Here is a 25,267-nt window from a genome sequence, read left to right as displayed (position 1 = left end):
GGGAACCCAGGCTTTCGTGAAGCAACCTGCACAGCAAGGCATCTAGTGGCTACCACAAAAGAATCCTAGCAGTGGTAGGGCCCAGATGGCCCATAACTCAGCCCTTCCCTACCCTGGGGTGATGCAGTGTAAGAACAATCCCACCAACTGCCCCCTCAGTAAGTATGTTCACATTTGCTTCAGGTGGCTACTTGTCATCTTGATGTCAGCATGGCCACTTTTCAGCAGGCTATAGGGGACATGCTGCCACTACAGGACAGTTGCCTGCTGGGTGCTAGAAGAACTAGGTTCAAGAAAGAAAACTTGGGCAAGCAGCGATGACTAAGTGTGTATGAAAAACAAACCACCATTTCAATGGTTAGTCTTCCACTATCCATGCCATGGTGCCACAAATCCACCCTGATGCTCGCCACTTGACCTATGGGCATTTGGACTGCATCCCATTGGGGACAGGCTGGCTGCATCCCTCCTTGAAACACCCTGCACCCATGCTCAGACACGGCTATAAAACTAAGGAGCTTTTTATATCAATAATGCAGTCACCTCTATTTTGGGTCTGTAAAACGCCAGTCAGTACCAGATCTGGGCCAGGTTGGCTGCTGGTTCGGCTCATCTGGGCTCAAGCTCATATCCCACTTCCTGCATTCAGTGAGCAAAGCCATGCTTCCACAGAGAATGCACGCTACCGTCCCTCTAGTGCTAGCAGTGGTTTAGCTGCCCTCATATAAACGAGGCCTTGACAGCTTTTGGGCCTTTTAACAATGCCAATTAAATCTGCTGCCTACAGCAAGTGCTGGACGCATCTGGAGCCTTGGCTACACTGCAGCTGCCATAGCCAAACTGCAGCTCTTAACAGCCAGACTTTTGATTAAAGGGCCTGAGCATGGATAAGGCCTAAGGGCAACCAAGATGCATACACCGAGTCCCTGATAGTGACAATGGGTGCAGCCAGGCACAGGTCAATGCACTGTTTATTAAAGACTTGTGTGTGCTAGGCCCTGTTAGCGACACCATTAAGACCTGGGTAACGGGTAAAGGTAGGCCGACTCGCTGTTACACTATGCTGGCAGGAAAACAACAGGCTCAATGGGTCTAATGGAAATGGCGCCAAGGTGCAGCCTCCTTCAGCAGTTGCACTAAAGCGGTAGTAGAAAAGAAAACAAACAGGCTACACTAAGTCCAGTGGGGGGGCGGGGGGGCAGGGGGGCAGGATCATAAACAGAAAGGAGATGACTGCAGGGGTCAGGCAGAGGCACTTTTCTTTCATATTTCCTGCCTGCTGCTGAGGTATCACAGCGCAAAGGGCAGGCAGTGTCAGCTCTGCGGGGGGGGAGGGGGGGGCTGCCGCTCCCTGCGAGGGCAGCCATCAGGCAGCCTTCGGTGGCATGCTTGCGGGAGGTCTGCCGGTCCCGCGGCTTCGGTGGCAATTCGGCGGCGGATACGCCAAAGCCGCGGGCCTGGCGGACCTCCCACAGGCATGCCGCCGAAGGCAGCCTGCCTGCCGTGCTTGGGGGTGGCAAAAAAACTAGAGCCGCCCCTGAGGGCAGGGACTGCAAGAAACGGCCTCATCGTCCTACTCGCTGTCTGAAAGAAAATGAACATCTCACTGAAGGTGAGTCATTGTCTGGGGAGACAAGCTGAGCCTGCAAAGGGGGGCCTTGAGTCATAAATGTATAGCCTTGCCCAGAGTGCTGCTGAACATAATTGCAGCCTGCAGTCTTAGCTGTTGGAAGGGTGAGTTCAGCTCAGCTATTTGGCACCTCCCCATCTGCCCTATTATGATCCCTGCACTTTGTGGCCTTCCCTTCAGAAACGCAGAAAGCCAACCCCCAGCGCTGCCCATGATTGGTTACAAAACACAAGCCTTGTAATACAATTTCACTTTAATGAGACACCAGCTGCCACCCCACTTGCTGCCTGTTGCCCCATGCCTACAGGCTGCACTTGGCCAGAATGACCCGAATTGGAAGGAGAATTTGGAGCAATTCCTCAGGGGGCTGGTGACGTTTGATGACAACAAATAATTTAAAGTTTCCAAGTCTAGTTGCTTGAAATTCAGTTGGTGAATACTCTGGTCCATCTGTTGTCCTGACTAAGGACAGGTACCTGTAAGAGGAAGGAGACAGGCAGTTGAACAGCACGGTTTATAGGCGTGCTGTTACTGAGCTCACCTGGCCACACTGACTTCTGCTTCTAAAAAGCCACAGGTGGTGCATGGACACTGGCTCAAGGAAACACAATTCCCCTGGGTAGGGCCAGCAACCTCAGAATACTCAAACAAAGGCACCAAAGTTGCATCTGTGCAAAGCGAACATCTCTGCCTTGATGATTGATGCTAACAATGGTGGAAGGATAGAGCCGTGAGATGGCAGCTGAAGCCATGAAGAGCTATGAGTTACATGGGGGCGAAGTGTAGACGGTGCCATAAAGACGCCTGAAAGCCCTCAATGGCGTGCAAAAAGGGATGCCCTGAGGGAATACTGAGAGTGGTACTGTATCAGAAAAGGGCGTTGGTGACTAAATACTTCTGTGGATCTGGCTCTCACTCCTTTCCCGCACCTTGCTGAGCTTTGGTGAGGCTTTCCTTTTCTCACAGCACCCCCCACCCCATCCCCGCACTGTCTCAGACCCCCTCATGGTTGCTCTGATGCCATTCTGTGGCCCCGCCCTGCATAACCTTATTGCCTTTCATGGTTTCAGGTACCATCTCACCCTCCCCCTCCCAGGCCCTGCTCTAACTCAAGTAACACTGAACTGCAAATCTGGGTCTCCCACATCCCAGCTAATCACTTAGCTATTGGTTATAAACACGCCCACCCACGTACTCCTAGCTGGCTTTTGTGGAGGACTTAGGCATGCTCTGAGCGGCCTGCCAGCTCAGGGCCCTTAGGCACGATAAGTCAGTGGCTGCAGCGTTTGAGAATGCTGCCAGGCTTAGGTGCAACCTCACGTGCTGAGTAGCTGTGTGATGTCAGGACGTAGGTGGGTAGGGGAATTTACTGGCAGAACCTTCGGTGTCTACAGGGTTATGTGTCAACTGAGCTGGCTCTGTCATGGCAGTGGCGCCTACATTATGGCCTAAAGACACAGTTAGCTGCCAAAGTCCTTTTATAAAGCTAGGCCTTTGGGACTGCACCTCTCTCCAGCACATATAAGAAACAGTTCTAGTGTGTTCACAGGGCTTGAGCACACCTTCTTCTAGCTACCGGTCCCATTCGCTGCCTTCAGCAATGCAGCGAACATGGAAGTGCTGCAGTCACACCTTTGCCACTGGAACCCCAGCTTTTATCACAGCAGCAGCAACAAACATCATGGTCCATCGCCCCCTCAGTGCACTGAGATTTCCGTGGCCCAGTCACAGAACGCTTTGACTCTATTTGTTCCTGCTCCCTCTCATGGAGGTGTAACCCTACTGGGGCAAAACAAAGGCCAAGAGATGCTAGATCTACAAGGTCTCTTGGGACCATTCTCGTAGGGGCCAGTGCTGCTTTGTAAGAAAGAGAGACATTTGTTACAGAGAGAGGTCTCTGCACACCCCAACTTTGCTCCAAAGCTATTCAACAGCTCAGGAGCACACGTGGATGCAAGCAACAAGCCATGCTCAAGAATGCATGGAACAGAGGAGCGAAAGAGAGACATGCAAAGGACTCAAGGGTGCAGACCAAGTAACCACCAGGGAAGCAGGTTTTCTCTCTCCTCAACCATCAAGGTTCTCTGGTAACCATCCCCAATCAACTGAATAAGGCTTCAAAGAAGGAGCGTACCACATAAAGGTAGATAAAAAGCAGGAATTTTTTTCAAAAATCAATTTTAAAATAAAATAAAAAAATCAATTATTGTAAGTAAGTTCTTTTAAAAACTAAACCTATTCAAATTTAAATTTGAGACTATCTGTGTTAATGCCTGAACTTGTTATACCCATTACATAAATAAAAATAAATATGCTGAAACAAACTTTTTCACAATCAGCTTCAGGGAAGACGAACTTTCTGCATATTGCCAGGGTAGAATCAAGACCCCTGCAGTGTGCACCATTGGAATGGGCTGGCACGCACTCACACCTCTCTGCCTCTCCTCCCATCCTGGAGAGTTCCAGAGGCATAAAAGACAGCATAATCCAAACCAGTAGTTCTCAACCAGGGGTCTGCAGCCTCCTGGGGATCTGCAAGTTGGTTTCAGGGGGCCACAGGGCCCCATGGCTCCAGCCCGGCACCCTAAGCCCCGGCAGAGCAGAGCAGAGCCACGTTGAGATCCAAGCCCCAGCACTCCCCTCCCCTCCCCTCCCCACACCCCCCAGGGATAAAACCCCTAGCCCCGGTGCTCCTCCACGGGGCTGAAGCCCAGCACCCTGAGCCACAGCGCTTCCCGCAGGGCTGAACTGGGAGTGGTCCCCATGCGCCGAAAGCCTGGAGCCCCAGTGCCCCTGCGCGGCTGAAGTCCCAAGCTCCACCCCGCCCAGAGCCCCAGCACCCTATGTGGCTGAAGCCCTGAGCCCCCCCACACCCAACACCGCGCAGGAAAAAAAGTCTGAGCTGAGCCCTGCCCCCGCTCAGAGCCAACACATGGGGGTATTCCGAGTCAAGTGACCCCCCTCCAGATTTCTGCTCTGGCCTGCCCCCAGGCAGGCTGGGCCCTAGGGTGACCAGACAGCAAGTATGAAAAATCGGGACAGAGTGTGCGGGGGTAATAGGTTCCCATATAAGAAAAAGCCCCGAATATCGGGACTGTCCCTATAAAATCGGGACATCTGGTCACCCTACTTGGCCCTGTCCCTGGCAGCCAGGCCTGGGTGAGGAGTGGAGGGGATGGGACCAGCCATTGTTGTGTGGCCGCTGTGGACCACTGCTCTGTGCAGTGCGGCGACTGCCTGAGAGAGCCCATTTGGGGAGGTGGCGGTGGTGCCGGGCCGCTCCCCGCCCAGGCTGGTTGCCGGCGCAGGGACGAGCAAGACGGAAGCCATTTCCCCCCGGGGCTTGGTCCCTGTTTCCGGCAGCCAGACCTGGGGGGGGGGCGCCCCCCCCCCAAATGGGCTCTCTCAGGCAGCCGCCGTGCTGCACGGAGCAGCGACCTGGAGCGGCCAACTTCAGCCAGCATGAGAAGTGGCTCCCTAACGCTCCCCACCGGCTGAACATGCCGGGGGGAGGTGCAGTGGGAGAAGGACAACACCCCCCACCCCCCGGTAACGCTGGTGGGGTGGGGGAAGCCTGGCAGCCCTGGGCTGGGCACAAGGTGGGGAGTTGCTGGGGACGCAGGTGGGGCAGTCACGTGTCCTCCCCTTTAGATTGTGCCCCCCCCCCAATGTCGGGAGGCACAAGTTGTCAATGGTTGGCACTGGGCAAGCTCAGCATCAACTTAAAGGATTGTCCCACAGATACTGGCGGGCCGACTCAGTGCCACACACTAGGAGAGGCTCTTCAGCCCTAGTGGAGTAAGTCTGGCCACCTGCAAATCCAGCATTGACTTCAGCATCCATTCACCATCAAGAGCCTTGGGTCTGGCTAGGTTGATCTAACAAGTCTGGCCGTGTGCCCAGACTAGCTCTCTGGCCTCTGGTCCCACTCCGGAAGACCTGGCTCTGTAAAGCCAAGATCCAGCACAATTCAGGGGGAGGGGCGCTATAAAAATTAGCACTAGCAGCCAAGCACAGATGTGGAGTCAGGGCCTCAAAGCTCTGACTGACCCTTATGTGGGCAGGGCCTCTTAGAAGAGAATTTTATTAAACTATTGCTGGGTTCTGCGCTACCAACCTCCAGTTTTAATTAACTTCCAGTTCTGAGCCAGGACCATGACTTTTTTAGGCCCTGTTCTGGATTAGTGCCACTGTGAAATACACAGCAATCCAGAGCATCAGTCATCTAATGACTCCTTGATGCCAGGGCCTTCCTAGGTAGTCTCAGTGTCTATGATCTTGTAGTGGCTTTCAGTAATCCCTGTATGGAGAATCATCTTGGGACTTCCATCCTGTTTTGGTTCTGAGGAGGGCTTGGTAAAGCAGAAGAGAGGGTTACTCACCTTGTGCAGTAACTGAGGTTCTTCGAGATGTGTGTCGCGGTGGGTGCTCCACTTCACTTCAGGTGACGGTGCGTCCCGGCACCGTTGAGCGGAGATTTTCGGTACCAGTGCCTGGTCGGGCCACGCATGCCATTGGAGTTGCTTCAGCTCGCGCATGGTCCAACCCTTTCGGTTCCTTCTCTACCGTAGAGTCCTCGTGTCGAACTCCAAAGTAGAGGGGAAGAGCAGGGAGACACAGCTCAAAGAACCTCAGTTACGGCACAAGGTGAGTAACCCTCTCTTCTTCGAGTGATGGCCCTGTGGGTGTTCCACTTCAGGTGACTGTAGAGCAGTCCCCACTATGGTAGGGGGGGACTTTGGAGTTATGTGCATAGTTGCAGCGGAAAGGCCAGTAAGGCCTAATATGGCATCTGCCCTGGAGTCCTGTGTAATGGCATAGTGCTTGACAAAAGTATGTTCTGACGCCCATGTGGCGGTTTTGCAGATATCCAGAATGGATATGTTATGCAGGAATGCCACAGATGTTGACATGGCTTGAGTAGAGTGGGACCTGACCCCAGCAGGGAGTTCTATGTCATGGGCTTGATAGCATGATCGGATACAGTCTGATATCCACTTGGAAAGTCGTTGCATGGATATCGCATCACCCTTGGAGTGTTCAGTTGTCGAAAAGAACAGTCTTGGTGATTTACAAAAAGGTTTAGTCCTGTCTGAGTAGAAGGCTATGGCCCTCCTAACATCAAGAGTGTGTAATGAAGCCTCCTGTGAGATTTATGGGGTTTAGGGTAGAATGTAGGGAGAGGGATAAGCTGGTTGGTGTGGAAGGTGGACGTCACTTTCGGACGGAATTTAGGGTGAGGTCACAGTGTGACTTTATCCTTGAAGAGAATCATGTATGGTGGACTGGCCATCAGTGCACTAATCTCACTCACCCTTCTAAATGATGTGATGGCAACGAGGAATGCTACCTTCTGTGACGTGTAGTAAGAAGCAGATAGCTAGGGGTTTGAAGGGGGGGGGTCTCATGAGTCCCCTGAGGACTAAGTTCAGATCCCACGTGGGCGTGGGAGGGTGCACTTCAGAGTAAAGGCTCTGGAGTCCCGCAAGGAAGCATTTTGTAGGTGGATGTGTAAACGTTGAGAATCCGTTGATTTTGTCATGGAAGGTGTTAATCGTCGCGAGCGGTACGTTGATAAAGCTTAATGATAACTGTCATAAATACAAAGGGAAGGGTAACAACCTTTATGTATGCAGTAACATAAATCCCTCTGGCCAGAGAAACAGAATCACTTACCTGTAAGAGGTTAATCAGTTCAATTAACCTAGTTGGCACCTGACCAGAAGGACCAATGGGGAAAGAAAATACTTTCAAAGCTGTGGGAGGGGAAGGTTTTGTTTGTGCTCTATTTGTTGGTTCCCTCTTGGGACAAAGAGAGAGACCAAGCAGGTAACCCAGCTCCTAAAAAGATCCTGAACTAATACATCTAACAATTACAAAAATTGTAAGTAGTAGCAAGGAAATGCGTTAGATTATCTTTTGTTTTCGCTTGTGAATTTTCCCTATGCTAAGAGGGAGTGTATTCCTGTTTTTGTAACTTTGAAGTTGAGCGTAGAGGGGAATCCTCTGTGTTTTAAATCTCTTTATTTACCCTGTAACGTTATCTTCCATCCTGATTTTGCAGGTGTGATTCTTTTACTTTTTTTTTTTTAATAAAATACTTCTTGTAAGAACCTGATTGATTTTCAGTGTCCTAAAAACCAGGGATTTGGTCTGTGCTCACTTCGTTAACCCATTGGTTGGTATATTATTCTCAAGCCCCCCCCCAGGAAAGGGGGTGAAGGGGCTTGGGGGGATATTTTGGGGGGGGGGATAGGGCTCCAAGTGGCCCCTCCCTGAATGTTTGTTTAAATCACTTGGTGGTGGAAGCAATACCGTCCAAGGAAAGGAATTTGTATCTTGGGGAAGTTTTTAACCTAAACTGGTGGAATATAAGCTGAAGGGGTCTTTCATGCGGGTCCCCACAACTGTACCCCAGAGTTCAGAGTGGGGAGAGAACCCTGACAATAACTCTGAGTTCTTTAGCTCTACAAGGTAGTCTAGCACCATTGGAAGAGGTGTAGTTCAGGGAGTAAGTTGTTTATGTAGGCACCTTGTGGAAAAACGTTTCCACTTCTGTAGGTAAGTATTGCACGTGGAATCACGTCTGCTATTCAATAACACGTGTTTGACCGGCTCCCAAGAGCAGATTTACCATGAAACAAACCATGCGGTGGCACGGGGCCCCCAACAACAGGGGGGCCCCCAAAATGCAGGACAAATATCTAACAACCTGCCCCTGAGTCCCAGCCGGCGGCGCAGCAGGGCTCGCCAGGGCTGGTGGCCCCACGCTGCTCCCGGAAGTGTCCGGCTGTTGGCATATCTCTGCGTGCCCCTGGCAAGAGGGGAAGGTAGCTCCGCGAACTGCCCCCACCCCAGGCAGCACACGGAGACCCGCTGCCCCCCTCCCTGTAAGGGGTGCGCAGAGATGTGCCAGCAGCAGGACTAAGGTGGTTCCCTGCCCGCTCTGCCTCCCTCCCTCCGTGCCGCTTTGCTCCCGGAAGCGGCCAGCATGTCCCTGCGGCACCCGGGGGGGGGGGTGTCTCCGTGCACTGCCCCCACCCCGAGCGCCGACTCCGCAGCTCCCATTGGCCGGGAACTGCAGCCAATGGGAGCCGTGGGGGCAGTGCCTGCAGGCAGCGGTGCATGGAGACCCCCTGCCCTCCCCTCCTAGGAGCCGCTGCCAGAGGGGTGTGTATGCCGGTTGCTTTGGTAACCGCACTGCCCAAGGTAAGCGCCGCCCCCCTTCTCCCCTCTTGCACCCCAGCCCCGCACCCGAACTCCCTCCCAGAGTCCTCACCCTTCCTCCTACGCCCGAACCCCCACCCAGAGCCTGCACCCAGCAGCCAAACTTCCTCTGAGTGCCTGCCGCCCGCACTTTCTCCTGCACCCCAACCACCTGCCCAAATCAAGGTACCTCACTTCATTATCATTTACTTCCCCTTACTTATAATATAGGGGGAGGATGAAGGAAAAAAATAATGAAAAACAGGGGGGAGATAAGAGAGAATGTTCTTTTTCTTGGCTGGGTCCCGGGGGAGGGGGAGAATGAAGCTGCACACAGGGCCCCACTAACTCTAAATCCGCCACTGCCTGCTCCGAACAGGTTAACTTGTGTAATTGGAACCATGGGCAAGCCATGCTTTCAGATGGAGCTTCACCAGTTGTGGATGGAGGATCTGACCGTCGGCCTGTGAGAGGAGGTCTGTCCTCATTGGAAGAGTTCGTGGAGGATGATTTGACATACACAGCAACTAAGGGTACCAGGTCTGTCTGGGCCATGCTAGGGCAATCAAGATGTTCGTGGCTTTGTCGTCCCTGGTCTTGCGTAGTGGGCATTTGTGGTCTCCTGTGAAAACCATCTGCTTAGTGTTTTGGCAGTGGTGTTTTGGCATCCTGGTAAGTAAGAAGCTGAGCTGTCGATGTGCTGCTGGATACACCAGTTCCATAGTCTCATGGCTTCAATGCCTAGGGAATGGGATCAGCCCCCGCCCTTGTCTGTTGATGTAGAACATGTATGCAACATTGTCTGTCATCGCTCAAATTCATTCGTTTCTTAGGAGTGGTAGGAAGTGAAGACAGGTATAACTTATTGCTCTGAGTTCTAGCAAATTTATGTGAAGGCACGCTTCCAATGTCGTCCACCTGCCTTGTGTCATGTGGTAGTCAAGGTGTGCCCCTCAGCCCAGTAGGGCGGCCTCTGTTGTGATTATGATTGAAGGAGGTCTGTGGTGAAAGGAAACACCTACGTAGATGTTCTCCGGTCTTTTCCACCATTGTAGGGATGCTAAAACCTTGGTCGCTGGTGTTACCATAATGTTGAGGCTGCATTTGGTGAGTTTGTATACTGAACGCTGCCAGCCCTGAAGACACCGCATGTGTAATCTGGCGTGCCTTGATTCGTGGACAGATGGAGATGGTGTCTATGAGATGTTTGATGGCTAGGAAGCTGGCATGAGGCTCTGTCTTTAATTGAGTCCAGGTGTGCCCCGATGAATTCCAGTTGCTGTGTGGGTGTCAATGTGGATTTCTGAAAGTTTATTTGCAACCCCAGTCTTATGAAGAGGTTGATGGTCAGTCATGTGATTGTTTATGCCTCTGTGTACGAGTGTCCTTTGATAAGGCAATCGTCTAGGTATGGGCAAAATATGATTCCTTGTTCGCGCAGGTGGGCTGAGATTACTGCAGTCCAAATGGGAGCACTCTGTATTGGAAGTGGTCGTGTTCCACTGTGAATCGGAGGAATCGGCTGTGAGTTGGATGTATTGAGATGTGGAAATATGTATCTTGTAGGTTGAGGGCTCAAAACCAGTTCCCCTGTTCCAGCACTGGGATTATTGTGCCTAAGGTCACCATCTTGAATTTTTGGGAGCATACAAATTTGTTGAGTTTTCGTAGGTCTAGTATTGGTCACCATCCACCACTTTTCTTCTGAGTCAGGAAATAGTGGGAATAAAAATCTTTCCCTCTGTATTGTGTTAGTATTGGTTCCACGGCACCTAGCTGTAGTAGATGATCTACTTCCAGTCTTAGAAGGTGCTCGTGAGAAGGGTCCCTGCAGAGGTAGGGGGTAGGGGGGCAAGAAGTAAAAGGGATGGAATAGCACAACTGAACTATTTCTAAGACCCAATAGTCTTGTGTAATATGCTCCCAAGCTTGGTAAAAACGCTGTAGACAGTGACCAAATAGGCAGGTAGGTGCTGGTGTTAAGGTGACCAAGCCTTCAAAACTGTGGTTTGTTTCCTGATGGTTGGGACGCTGCTTGTTGTAGTTGTGTCTGGCATTGTCAAGATGGTCTATTTCTGTGTCTGGCCGCCTTGTAAGGTCTGGATTGAGGATCCCTGCTTCTTCCAATTACTGTCCAGAGAAGTAACTTTTCTTTCTTCTTCAAATGCTTGTCCCTATGTGAATCTTTCGTTCTCTCAGCGAATGAAACTAAGTCTCAGGGAGGATCTAAATGGTTTTGTTCTCTGGAGGTAAAGGACTAAAGCTCTCCAAACATCTAAAGTATATAACCTGGCCTCATCCCTATTAGTGTGAGGATTCAGACAATCTGGGTAAAAGGATAATCTGATTTAGATGGAATTCAGACACAATCTTGGATATGAGCTTAGGGTGTGGCCTGAGGGAGACGTTGTCTTGGAGAAAAACTATACAAGGATGGTCAATTATAAGAGCTCTTAACCCTCCCACTTTTCTTGCTGATATTGTTGCTACAAGAAAGACAGTATTCACTGATAGGTGAAGGAAAGGACATGAAGCCAGTGGTTTGATGCTGTAAGATCTGCTTTCCCCTCATCCACAGACCCGGTTATCTCCTCATCTTTCCTCTCCTCTAAGTGCTTCAGAATTGATTCCTTGAGGATCTGCTCCATGATTTTTCCAGGGACTGAGGTGAGGCTGACTGGCCTGTAGTTCCCCGGATCCTCCTCCTTCCCTTTTTAAAAGATGGGCACTACATTAGGCTTTTTCCAGTCCTCTGGGACCTCCCCGGATCGCCATGAGTTTTCAAAGATAATGGCCAATGGCTCTGCAATCACATCCGCCAACTCCTTTAGCACCCTCGGATGCAGCGCATCTGGCCCTATGGACTTGTGCTCGTTGAGTTTTTCTAAATAATCCTGAACCACTTCTTTCTCCACAGAGGGCTGGTCACCTTCTCCCTATACTGTGCTGCCCAGTGCAGCAGTCTGGGAGCTGACCTTGTTCGTGAAGACAGGCAAAAAAGTCATTGAGTACATTAGCTTTTTCCACATCCTCTGTCACTAGGTTGCCTCCCTCATTCAGTAAGGGGCCCACACTTTCCTTGACTCTCTTCTTGTTGTTAACATACCTGAAGAAACCCTTCTTGTTACTCTTAACATCTCTCGCTAGCTGCAACTCCAAGTGTAATTTGGCCTTCCAGATTTCACTCCTGCATGCCTGAGCAATATTTTTATACTCCTCCCTGGTCATTTGTCCAATCTTCCACTTCTTGTAAGCTTCTTTTTTGTGTTTAAGATCAGCAAGGATTTCACTGTTTAGCCAAGCTGGTCACCTGCCATATTTACTATTCTTTCTACACATCGGGATGGTGTTTTCCTGCAACCTCAATAAGGATTCTTGAAAATACAGCCAGCTCTCCTGGACTCCTTTCCCCCTCATGTTATTCTCCCAGGGGATCCTGCCCATCAGTTCCCTGAGGGAGTCAAAGTCTGCTTTTCTGAAGTCCAGGGTCCATATTCTGCTGCTCTCCTTTCTTCCTTGTGTCAGGATCCTGAACTCAACCATCTCATGGTCACTGCCTCCCAGGTTCCCATCCACTTTTGCTTCCCCTACTAATTCTTCCCGGTTTGTGAGCAGCAGGTCTAGCAGAGCTCTGCCCTTAGTTAGTTCCTCCAGCACTTGCACCAGGAAATTGTCCCCTACACTTTCCAAAAACTTCCTGGATTGTCTGTGTACTGCTGTATTGCTCTCCCAGCAGATATCGGGGTGATTAAAGTCTCCCATGAGAACCAGGGCCTGCGATCTAGTAACTTCTGCTAGTTGCCGGAAGAAACCCTCGTCCACCTCATCCCCCTGGTCTGGTGGTCTATAGCAGACTCCCACCACGACATCACCCTTGTTGCTCACACTTCTAACCTTAATCCAGAGACTCTCAGGTTTTTCTGCAGTTTCATACCGGAGCTCTGACCAGTCATACTCCTAGGTGATAAGTAATAACCATCAAGGATTCATCAAGAATAAATCATAGATTTTTAGGACTGAAAGGGACCTCGAGAGGTCATCTAGTCCAGTCCCCTGCACTCATGGCAGGAATAAGTATTATCTAGACTATTCCTGACAGGTGTTTGTCTGACCTAGTCTTAATCTCCAATGATGGAGATTCCATAGCCTCTCTAGGGAATTTATTTCAGTGCTTAGCTACCCTGACAGTTAGGAAGTTTTTCCTAATGTCCAACCTAAACTGTCCTTGCTGCAATTTAAGCCCATTGCTTCTTGTCCTACCCTCAGAGGTTGAGGAGAACAATTTTTCTCTCTCCTTGTAACAACCTTTTATGTACTTGAAAACTGTTATGTCCCCTCTCAGTCTTCTCTTCTCCAGACTTAACAAACCAATTTTTTTCAATCTTTCCTCATAGGTCATGTTTTCTAGACCTTTAATCATTTTTGTTGCTCTTCTCTGGCCTTTCTCCAATTTGTCCACATCTTTCCTAAAATGTGGTGCCCAGAACTGGACACAATACTCCAGTTGAGGCCTAATCAGTGCAGAGCAGAAGAATTACTTCTCTTGCTTACAACACTCCTACTAAAACATGCCAAGCCAACCTAATTTTCTTCTTTGATAGGGTTGCTGGCCTAGTGGATAGGGCAGGAAGCAGTAGATCTGACATGTCTTGATTTTAATGAGGCTTTTGACACAGTCTCACATGACTAGATGACCCCTTGAGATTCCTTCAAGCCCCACATTCCTCTGACTCTATGGTTCTACATTCTTTCTAGTTCTGACATCCACCCAAAAACCAGTCAGGTGGAGGGAGGACAGATGGGATGATGAGTCCCTCCCTCATTCTGAGACAGGATGTCTGGCATCAGAGGTCAAGTGAACAAATGAAGATGTTCTGGGAACCAATACTGTCTCAGTCACACAAGGGCCACTAGGATAACTAGTGCTTTGTCCCGTTTGATTTTTTGTAATACTCTGGGAAGTAATGGGATCAGTGCATATGCATACATCATTTTGTGACAAAGGGATCAGGAGTGCATCTGCCAGAGAACCTGGACTCTGACCCTCTCTGGAACAAAATATCCAACACTTATGGAAGATAAAGTGACCCACTGACTTCTGAATCTCTCACTCATGTTCTGGTGAGAAGTGTCTGCTAAAATTGTCTGCTAATACATTGTGAAAACCTGACAGGTATATCTGCTGACAGGTTGATGCAGTGGTGTATGCACCTATTCCATAATCATAATGCTTCTGAACACAAGAGACAACCTAATTCCCCCTTGTTTATGAAAAATACTGTAGTCATATTGTCTGTCATTAACCAAATGAAATTATTTTGCATCATCAGTAAGAAGTGCATGCATGTACTGGATTCTGCTCTGAGCTCCAGAAAATTGATGTGTAAGAGTGACTCCTTTGGAATCCACACTTGCCCTTAACTAAATGATGGTCTAGATGGGCTCTTTAACCCATAAGAGATGCATCTGTCACTGTAGTTCTTTTCAGAAGGGGTGGAATAAAAGGAACTTGTATACAAAGTGCATCTGGGTCTTTCCACCAGTTGAGAGAGGAAAGAACCTTTTGTGGAAGTGTTAAAGTTATATATAGACTGTGTTTGCTTGAGGTGTATGCTGTCCTGAACCAAGCTAGTATGCAATATCACAAAAGTGCATGAAGCCATGTGGCTCACCAGTCTGCGAGAGAACCTTAATGTTGTTCATGAAATCATTTGAAGTTGAGTGTTAAAGATGGACATAGTTTGAAATCTGCCATCAGCTAAGCACACTCTGGCTGTCCAGGAATCCAGTCTCACAGCAATAAACTCTATATACTGTGTTGGGAGATAACACAGGCTTTTCTTTTCTTACCTTTAAACCAAGAGACATGAAAAGTTGGAGAAATGTTTGAAACAAGCTTTTAACTTTCTGATCACACTTTCCCTTTATGAGCTGGTTGTCTAGCTAAGTAAAGACTGCTATCCCTTATTGACACAGGAACATCACCACCACCACTTTAATAAAAACCCTCAGTGCGGTCGACAGTCAAAAGGTAACACTCAGTATTGGTAGTGGTTTAGACTGACGACTACTCTCAGAAATCTCTTGTGTGCAGGATTAATTTCAATGTGAAAATATGCATCCTAGAGGTTGACAGCTACAATCAGTCTCCTGGATCTATCGACAGCATTATGGAGGCTCAGGTGAATATCCTGAATCTCAGATGACGAATAAAATTGTTTGAGATCTAAGAAAACCCTCCAACTTCCTTTCTTCTTGGCTCTGAGGAATATTTGAAGTAAAAGCATTTCCCTCTCTGTTATATCAGAACAATTTTTATCATTCCTAGTTGAAGGAGAGAATCCCTCTCCTGGGTGAGAAGGCTCTGTCGGAGAAAAACTCTCTGCTTCCACAGCTCTCATGACGGGTCTGTCAAAAGGGACAGCGAGAGTGGCAGAAGGTAGTGGTTGTGTGGAATTGGATTGCATAACCATACGATGATTTCCAACACACACTTGCCTGTCATTATTGCAGCCCATGTTCTGCGTTAGGGAAAAAGGCTATTCCCAAAAGGAATCTGGGAGGGAGAGGTAGCTATATCCAGGTGAATGGCTGGTTTTCATCTCCCAACAATCCCATCAAAAGGGATGCTTGCTGGTGGACGCCACTTGCAAAGAGAAGTTGGTAGCAGCAGACAGTATTCTCTTCTGCAGTCTCTGATACGTCCTTAGAGGTATTGGTGGTCTCTGGGGGTAAAAAGGGGCTTGTTCTCTGCTCTGGGTAAAACTGAGATTTACTGTATTTTCTCTTTGTTGCAGCAGTGTAAATGCTTAAAGACCGGAAAGTGGGGTGGGATTCTGATAATGTGAAGAAACTCATCCATCTTTTCACCCAAAAGATTAGGTCTGTGGAATGGAAGGTTCTCCACTGTGGCTTGAACTTTCCCTGGAATATCCAAAGATTGAAGCCACCATGACTGATGCATCACTACAGAAGTTGCTGTAAAGCACAAAGTGATATCTGCTGCATCTAAGGCAGCCTGCAATGAAGATCTTGCTCTCAAGTGACACTGAAGCCTGAAGTTGCTTCATGTTCCTGCAGCAATTTGTCAATAAATTCAGTGATGTTGTTATAGTTAAGAAAATCATAGACTAGCTTTTTTCATCAAAGAGGTCAAGATGCTTTGAGTCTTTTTCAAATGGGGTAATTTTGGGAGGGGTGCTGCTTGGTTCTCTCATTAGCCATAAAAACGACTAGTGAGATTGACTCTGGGTGGGAATATAGATATTCAGCTCCCTTAGTGAGAATATAGTACATCTCAGTCTTTGTTGCCGTGGGAGGAGGAGTAGCAGGAGTTTGCCATACAGTTTTTTACAGGCTCCAAAAAGGCATCATTAATCAGGAGAGTGATTGGGTCTGGAGGTGTGTAGTATGTCTAGCAACTTATGAAGGCTTGTTACCCTGTCAAAGAAGGCTATCAGGTTGGTTTGACATGATTTGTTCTTGACAAATCCATGCTGACTGTTACTTATCACCTTATTATCTTCTAGATATTTGCTGATTGCTTAATTATTTGCTCCATTATATTTCTGGGTACAGAAGTTAAGCTGACTTGTCTGTAACTCCCTGGGTTGTCCTTATTTCCCTTTTTATAGATTGGTACTATATTTGCTCTTTTCCAGTCGTCTGGAATCTCTCCCGTCTTCCATGACTTTTCAAAAATAATTGCTAATGGCTCAGATATCTCCTCAGTCAGCTCCTTGAGTATTCTAGGATGGTAATAAATCTCAACAGGAATCCTGAGGCTCTGCTTCTGAGTCTCTCTCTCGCTCTCTCTCTCTAACAGGCACCTGACAAGGATGTTCCCTCTATCGTCTCCAAGGAGCCCAATATGGACATTGTAGGGCATTGTATGGATAAGGAGAAGAGCCCCAGGAGGAAGAGTAGCAGGACATAGAATTATAGAATCATAGAACCATAAGGTTAAAAGGGACTGCAAGGGTCATCTAGTCCAGTGGTTCTCAACCAGGGGTACATGTACCCCTGGGGGTACACAGACGTCTTCCAGGGGGTACATCAACTCACCTAGATATTTGCCTAGTTTTACAACAGGCTAGATAAAAAGCAGTAGCAAAGTCAGTACAAACTAAAATTTTATACAATTACTTGTTTATTTTGCTCTATATACTATAAACTGAAATGTAAGTACAATATTTATATTCCAATTGATTTATTTTATAATTATATGGTAAAAATGAGAAAGTAAGCAATTTTTCAGTAATAGTGTGCTGTCACACTTTTGTAAGTTTATGTCTGATTTTGTAAGCAAGTAGTTTTTGAAAGGTGAAATTTGGGGCATGTAAGGCATATCAGACTCCTGAAAGGGGTACAGTAGCCTGGAAAGGTTGAGAATCTCTGATCCAGTTTAACACCCCCAGTTTAACACCTCTACTGTTCCTACAGGCAGGAAGTTTTTCTTGAGGTTTAATCTAAATCTGCTATGCTGTAGTTTGAACCCACTGCCTCTTATCCTGCCCTCTGCACCAAGAGAACAATTTTTTTCCTGTCTTTTTTATAGCAGTCTTTCAAGTATTTGAAGACTGCTATCATATCCCTCTTCAGTCTCCTCTTTTCTAAACTAAACATACCCAGTTCCTTTAGCTGTTGCTCGTATGCCTTGAATTCCATCCCTTTGATCATCTTTGTCACTCACCTCTGGATCCTTTCCAGTTTCTCTACATCCTTTCTATATAGTTGTGACCAAAACTGGAGACAGTACTTCAGCTGAGGTCTAACCAGAGCCAAGTAGAGCATTACAATCACCTCCTGTGACTTGCATGCTATAACTCTGTTAATGCAACCCAAAATTGCATTTGGTTTTTTTTTGCAGCAGCATTGCATTGTTGACTCATGTTGACTCAAGTTTGTTTAGATTTACAGGACATAATGCTGCCCACTTCTTATTTACAATGTCACCTGAAAGTGAGAACAGATGTTGACATGGCACTTTTGTAGCCGACATTGCAAAGTATTTACGTGCCAGATATGCTAAACATTCATATGCCCCTTCATGCTTTGGCCACCATTCCAGAGGACATGCTTCCATGCTGATGATGCTCATTAAAAAAAATGCATTAATTAAATTTGTGACTGAACTCCTTGGGGGAGAATTGTATGTCTCCTGCTCTGTGTTTTACCTGCATTCTGCCATATATTCCATGTTATAGCAGTCTCGGATGATGACCCAGCATGTTGTTCGTTTTAAGAACACTTCCACTGCAGATTTGACAAAACGCAAAGAAGGTAACAGTGTGAGATTTCTAAAGATAGCTACAGCACTCGATCCAAGATTTAAGAATCTGAAGTGCCTTCCAAAATCTGAGAGGTAGGAAGCATGGAGCATGATTTCAGAAGTCTTAAAAGAGCAACACTCTGATGCAGAAACTACAGAACCCGAACGACCAAAAAAGAAAATCAACCTTCTGCTGGTGACATTGGACTCAGATGATGAAAATAAACATGCATTGGTCTGCACTGCTTTGGATCGTTATCAAGCAGAACCCATCATTAGCATTGTGGAAACAGGGTTAAAGGATTTAAATATAGGCCTCTCAGTAGTAAGAAACAGAGCAACTGTCATGCTAAGTCTTAGCTTAATATTGCGAGACCTGTAGAAGCAGGGCTCACGTCAGAAGCGGGTGGGAAGACAGCAGAGTAGAGTCAGTGTGACCCAGCCTTGAGATAGCGACGTTTTGAGAACAGAAGTGAGAAAATACAGGAATGGGCAGGACATAACAAACAAACTGCAGATGTTTTTAATTAATGCATGCCACTAAAATGTATAAATGCTTGTGTGATATTGCTTGTACTTTGAAGAAACTGAGGCAGAGATGCTCTCTGTCAGCTGTGTTCTTCCCTTACAATTGCATGTCCTGAATAAAGCTCTCTGAGTTCGTTTCTTCCACAGCATGGTCGCATGTCCTCTGGAATGGTGGTTGAAGCATGAAGGGACATATGAATCTTTAGCGCATCTGACACATAAATATCTTGCAACGCCAGCTACAACAATGCCATGCGAACACCTGCTGTCACTTTCAGGTGACATTGTAAACAAGAAGTGGGCAGCATTATCTCCTGCAAATGTAAACAAACTTGTTTGTCTGAGCGATTGGCTGAACAAGAAGTAGGACTGAGTGGACTTGTAGGCTCTAAAGTTTTACATCGTTTTATTTTTGAATGCAGTTATTTTTGGTACATAATTCTACATTTCTAAGTTCAACTTTAATGATAAAGAGATTGCACTACAAAACTTGTATTAATTGAATTGAAAAATACTATTTTATTTTTACCGTGCAAATATTTATAATAAAGTGATCACTGTACACTTTATATTCTGTGTTGTAATTGAATTCAATATGTTTGAAAATGTAGAAAACATCCAAAAATATTTATAAAAATGGTATTCTATTATTGTTTAACAGCACGATTAACTGTGATTAATTTTTTTAATCACTTGACAGCCCTAGAATTAATTTGAGTTTAAGGTCCATGTTCTTTCTGGCTCTCGGCTTCAAACCCAGGCAATGGGAACACTTCTGAGGAACGTGTCCCTCTCCTAGGCAGCAGATACACTTTGCGTGGCCGTCCGTTATAGAGAAGGCGGCTCTGCACGAGACACACCACTTATACCCGGGTGAACCAGGCATAAGGATGAGGATGTAGCTTCCCTGAGGGGAAGGAGGGAAAACAGGAGAACGAACTAATACTTCTTTTTTGTTGTTTTAGGAGGAAGAAACAGAAAAGGGAAAGTAAGGAACTAACAACTATGAGAAGAAAAACAGGTAAGATACTATCTAAATAACAATGTGGGCTCTGCTAAGTGTTCTGTTCCAAACTGCAGGTGGTAGAGAGGGAACTGAGGGTGGTCGGACCGCACAGCGCTATATATACACGACACGTGCATAACGCGAGAGAGGGGAGGTGTGCATGTGAGGTCTGACGGGCACTGCTATGGAAGATCTCCGACTCCAGATGCAAAGGCGCTGTTGCACCTACAGTGGAGCACCCAAGGGGACATCACTCAAAGAAGAATTTGCAAATATTATTGCAAGCAGCTCCAAGAGTTCTTCAGTTAATTCCTTCAGCATCTTGGGGTGAATACCATCAGGCCCTGCTGACTATATAATACATTCAAACTAGTCAGAAGACCGCTGACATGTTCTTTGCTTATCCTGATCTGCATCCCTTCCCCTTTATTGTCTATGATAACATCGTTGGTTGTCTGGGCACATTATTTTTGTGTGTGAAGACTGAAGCAAAGAAGGCATTGAGCAGCTCTGCTTTCCTATCATCTTCCATTACCAGCTCACCATCCCTGATCATTCTTTTTTGTCTGACATATTTATAGAGCCCCTTCAACACATCAGGACCATGATATTCCCTGTACCCAGAACATTGACAATACATCCTATAAGCTATTAGGGGAATGTCATAAATATAGAGAGAAGGGTAGCATAAAATCCCTCCTTGACAGCTATACTGAATCGCCTTACCTGTAAGGGATTAAGTAGGTCAAATAAACTAGTTGGCACCTGACTAGAAGGACCAATGAGGAAAAAAGATACTTTCAAAACTGGAGGGGGAAGGTTTTGTTTGCTCTCTCTTGGTTGTTCCCTCTCCGGACAGAGAGAGAAGCCAAGCAGGTATGACATCTCCTGAAAATATACCTGGAATAATCCATCTAAAACCATAGAAATTGTAAGTAGGCAAGGAAATGTGTTAGGTTATCTTTCGTCTTAGCTTGTGAATTTTCCTATGCTACAGAGGTAGTTTTATTCCTGTTTTTGTAACTGTGAAGCTGAGCCAGAGCGGAATCCTCTGTGTTTTAAATCTTTTTATTTACCCTGTAAAGTTACCTTCCATCCTGATTTTGCAGGTGTGATTCTTTTACTTTTTTCTTTTTAAATAAGGTTCTTCTTTTAAGAACCTGATTGATTTTCAGTGTCCTGAAGACAAAGGGTCTGGTCTGTACTCGCACTGCTAATACAATTAGTTGGTATATTATTCTCAAGCCTCCCCAGGAAAGGGGGTGAAGGGGCTTGGGGGGATATTTTGGGGGGATAGGGATTCCAAGTGACCCTTCCCTGAAATTTCATGTAAATCACTGGGTGGTGGCAGCAATACCGTCCAAGGACAAGGAAAGGAATTTGTCCCTTGGGGAAGTTTTTAACCTAAGCTGGTAGAATATAAACTTAGGGGGTCTTTCATGCGGGTCCCCACATCTGTACCCCAGAGTTCAGAGTGGGGGGGGGGGGAACCCTGACAGGGAAGCTGGTGGTTTTGGTACTCAAGAGACATGGCAGAGGTTTGAACTTATGATTACGAGATAGCCCATTTACTGGATGTCTCTGGTACAGTGACAAAACAATTAACAAAACTGACATTTTAAAAGTCATTGTTAGGTTTCAGAGTCAAAGGCAGCCTTGATTGAATAGTGCCATTCACACACCTGATTGGGCATCAAGAGAGGCATTTGCAGAAAACTTTACTTAGGGTGCAGGAATTTCTCAAACCCTACCCTGGACTGTTACGGGCCAGTGTTGGGGTGGTTGAGGTGACAGTCTCATCCCTGGGCTTGAAAAGGATAAATATTCCAGCAATCTTTTGGCCTTTCCCCAGAATTATAAGGGGAGAAGGCCGAAGGGCTGGAGGTGCCAGTCCCTCACCCCTAGGTATCTACAGCTAGATACTTATTTGGCCCTGGCCCTCATAACATTAGTATCTGAGAATGGTGGGAAATAGGGGTCTGGGGTAGAGGTACTCAGCCTTCTCCCTGGCTTCCCAGGCTGGGAGGGGACAGGGCTGATATGGGGTGTAGGAATATGCCATTCCCTTGGCCCCAGTGTGGGAGAGAATAGGGTTTGGTTGGAAGAGGTGCCATTTCTCCATTGAAGATCATAGGGTTTACCATACCCCACAAATTCTTACCTTTCATTCTGCAGTATCTGCTTGCTCAGAATTGCCTCTGCCAGTCCAGACTCTATTCCCTCCAACTGCCTCTTCACGGCATCAAACATGTTCACTTCCATCATGTCAAACACCACTGGCTTTCCATACCTAAGGACAGAGGTCTGAATGGTTGATCATATGTACTACAAGACAGTCCAAGGTCCTTGGTACAAAAGATAGACAAAACAATCTCTCTCTCTCTTAATAATGATGGGTCTCAAGCATTACATGTATGGGCAGCCTTCCCTTTAGCACAATGTGGGAAGGGGACTGGGGAGAAAAGGCCCCTCACTCAGCCAGCAGTCCCTTTCACGAATAAAGACCAGAAGTGCTAACTGTGAAGGAAGTGCAGCTACTGGAAGTGCAGAGTTGGCAGAGGGTATCAAAAAGCAACTCACTCCCTCACAGCCACATGCACTGCCAGCTAATGGTTTTATTCATCCAGCTCACTATGCACACTCTGAGATCATCAGGAACACCAACCTATGCTGTGTCCAAGCCTGCCATCCTGCCCTCCCATTCCTGGTACTCTGCCACCTACCGGAGGGCCCCCAGCAAGGCCAGTCGAATGGTCTCCATGTTCATATCGTTTGGGTTCAGTGTATTCAAGTAATTTGTGTCTCGATACCGCAGGAAAGTTGCAGCCTGTCCAGATGGATCAATGATTAATGGCCATCTGTATGTGAAGATAAGACAGACACCCATCATTAGTGGAGACAGGGAACTAAGCATCTGAACTAGAGCTGAAAGACCTAATACCAAAACCCAGTACAACCAGCAAATATTCCCCCCACCTGCTGGAGAACTAGCAACAACCAGACACTTCCTCCAGCCCCCCATGTAGGATCCCGGTGTTACCCCAGAATTTGACATTCCTGCGTGTAGCCCAGAACCTGACAGTACTGCAGTAAGCAATTTTGTATGTTCAGCCACTGCCAGTTGAAAGCCAAACGTCACATCGCTAGGGATAATCTTGGGCCTTTGCGAGACAAGGTCAGACAGATGCATACTTGCAGTTTGTTAATCAGAATGGGAAGATGGGACAGAAAGTTATGGAAGAAAATGAGTGACAAGCGACCTTAGTTTTAGGTGCCCCTGACGTATTGTTGTTATGGCTGGAAATATTAGAAATGTTTTGAGGTAATAAATAGTTTGCTGAAATTAGGAGAATTGGTGACCCAGTAGAGATTATGATGCTGACCCACTAGGAGTCACTATAGGTTATGTGCTTTGTTAGAGACAGCTATAAAAGATTAGGTAAAAATAAATACCCCTGAGCAATCCAAGGGAACTTTTCTTTGGGCAAGGAGATGACATCTAAACTCCCTGTCAGCTGGACAGAAAGAGGGCCCCTGGAAGCCCAGCTGGTGGTCACTTGAAACCATCTCAGACTGTGGGTAACTATATCTGGGATGTCTTAAACCTATTGCGTGTGTGCGCTTAATATCTAATAAATAGTAGTTTTAGATAAGAGCACGCTTGCTTGTATCAATCATTTATCAGACGGAAGCGCTGTGTTCCCATTGATTTATTCCTGACACCGCCTGGAAAGAAACAGTTACGTTACCCTTGCTTTGGGTTCTGAGAAACCCCAGGTAACACTGGTGGCACCAAGGAGATGATCCCTCCTTAAAAACCTTCTTCTTATGTGATTCCTAGAAGTGAGTCTAAAATAAAGCCTCTCCATATGTCTCATCCCTCCTTTGGGTTTCCCTCTTCTCCATTTTTCTCTCTTTCTTTAGGTTGTAAGGTGATCAGGGAATACAATAATTTTGTGTCTTGTACCAAAGCTGAGCAGATTTCATGCATTTAACAAATAAATAATAGAATTATTAATACCAACAATAAAAGGGCCTTCTTCACCATGGGATATAATGGTACTAGTCCAACAGCCCACTACATCAGGGCTGCTTAATGGCAAGAGGCGTATCAATACGTTTAGGTCAGCCCCTTTGTGAAGGCTCTCTTCCTTGGTGTTGAGGGAGGCAGCATTATTGTGAAGACATTTCTGCTGGATACAAACATGACAGCAAGGGCAATATCTGTATGACCATTGTCTTTTCTAACTCACCGTCCATCTGAATGGATTTTGCCTCCCACATCCTTCAATAGCACATCATCAAGCTCTTGTACGGAGCACTTCAGCCCTTGGAATTCATCCCCCACCCCTAGTAAAGGATAGAGAAAGCACTGAATAGCATTATCTATTCTACACAAAACACAGCAAGAACATTAATGTTGAATGGTTACGTACTTCCAAGGAAAGTGGCGCAAGGCCCTTCAGTAGAAACTATTATTGATTTTTGAATTACCATGCTGCCACTTCCCTTGGAAGATGAGTCCATAGCCTAATAACACTCACAGTCAGGAAAATTTCCCAGATATTAACCTAACTTCTCCCTTTCTTAATTTCATTCTATTGCCCTAGGTATACCTACTTGGACTACTCTAAACATTTCTTCTTCCTCCTTGGTGTTTATGCCCTTTGGAGATTTGAATCTTCATAGACACATAGATTATAAAGCCAGAAAAGAACATTGGAATAATCTAATCTGACTTTCTGTATAATACAGGCCATGGAACATCAGTCAGTAACTCTTGCATAAAGGCCAGTAATTTCTGTTCCGCATGTAGATACTTATAGACTGTGATCAAATCTGCTATTTGGGTTCTCATACTGGGATTTAAGGGCCTACATTGGATATTTGAGCTCAAATACAAGATTTAAGCACCAAATGTAGGTGACAAGGTTTGAAAATATGCTTAGGACTATAAAAGACATAACAACAAAGTTGTATTGTATCCTCCACCCCAGACAAAGTCTCTCGTGGGCCAGAGGCTGCTCACAAGCAAGGTCTCTCCAGCAACACATCTGAGGTCAGATAGGGCACAGCAGCACTGACTGCATTTCAGTTCCCTCTTAACCACCCATAGTAGTGAGATAGAACTCAACACTATCTGTCCACTGTCTCTACGTTTACCATCATTTTTTCTAACAGTTTTAGTCTTAATAATTAATATAGTTAGTTTATGAAGTGTCTTGTACCCAGCTGGCAGGATCTTGGGGTTCTTTTTGTTCTGACTAGTGGCTCATTGTAGAGAAACTTTCCTACCTGGTCAAAAGATTTCAATCTCAGATTCGTGGAGCACGTGCGCACCATGAGTAGGATCCATATGAACAAAGACTCAAAGAACTATAGATACACCTGGGTCCTGATCAAGAACCTCCCCCTTCCCCCAATCTAACTCTATCAAGCAGTTCATGACCAAGGCCTAAACATACCTTCCTGAGTCTGTTCTCGCAACCTGAGCCTGGCCAGGGACAGTTTCTCCTCTGCTTTCTCAGCAGCCAGACGTAGAGTCTCCACCAACTTCTCTGCATCACCAATTGCCTAAAGTAAGGAAATACATTAGGACAAGTTTCAGAGTGGTAGTCGTGTTAGT

At 46.7% G+C, this 25,267-nt stretch overlaps 1 protein-coding gene across 1 annotated transcript in view; it reads right to left on the bottom strand.

Annotated features, from left to right (window-relative positions):
• Positions 1 to 1,931: 1,931 nt before the first annotated feature.
• IQANK1 (IQ motif and ankyrin repeat containing 1) overlaps positions 1,932 to 25,267 on the bottom strand; it is a 141,273-nt gene continuing 117,937 nt past the window's right edge. Inside the window, exons 10-14 of the mRNA XM_065399902.1 lie at positions 25,107 to 25,215; positions 23,895 to 23,991; positions 22,365 to 22,499; positions 21,803 to 21,931; positions 1,932 to 2,106 (exon numbers count right to left, since the gene is read on the bottom strand). Of these exons, the coding sequence (XP_065255974.1) occupies positions 1,932 to 2,106; positions 21,803 to 21,931; positions 22,365 to 22,499; positions 23,895 to 23,991; positions 25,107 to 25,215 (645 nt within the window). The remainder of the gene's footprint in view (positions 2,107 to 21,802; positions 21,932 to 22,364; positions 22,500 to 23,894; positions 23,992 to 25,106; positions 25,216 to 25,267) is intronic.

Source organism: Emys orbicularis, chromosome 2 (genome assembly GCF_028017835.1).
Source record: "Emys orbicularis isolate rEmyOrb1 chromosome 2, rEmyOrb1.hap1, whole genome shotgun sequence".
Taxonomy (NCBI): domain Eukaryota; kingdom Metazoa; phylum Chordata; order Testudines; family Emydidae; genus Emys; species Emys orbicularis.
The sequence above is the reverse complement of the archived record's forward strand: the minus strand, read 5'-3'. Positions and strand labels throughout refer to the sequence as shown.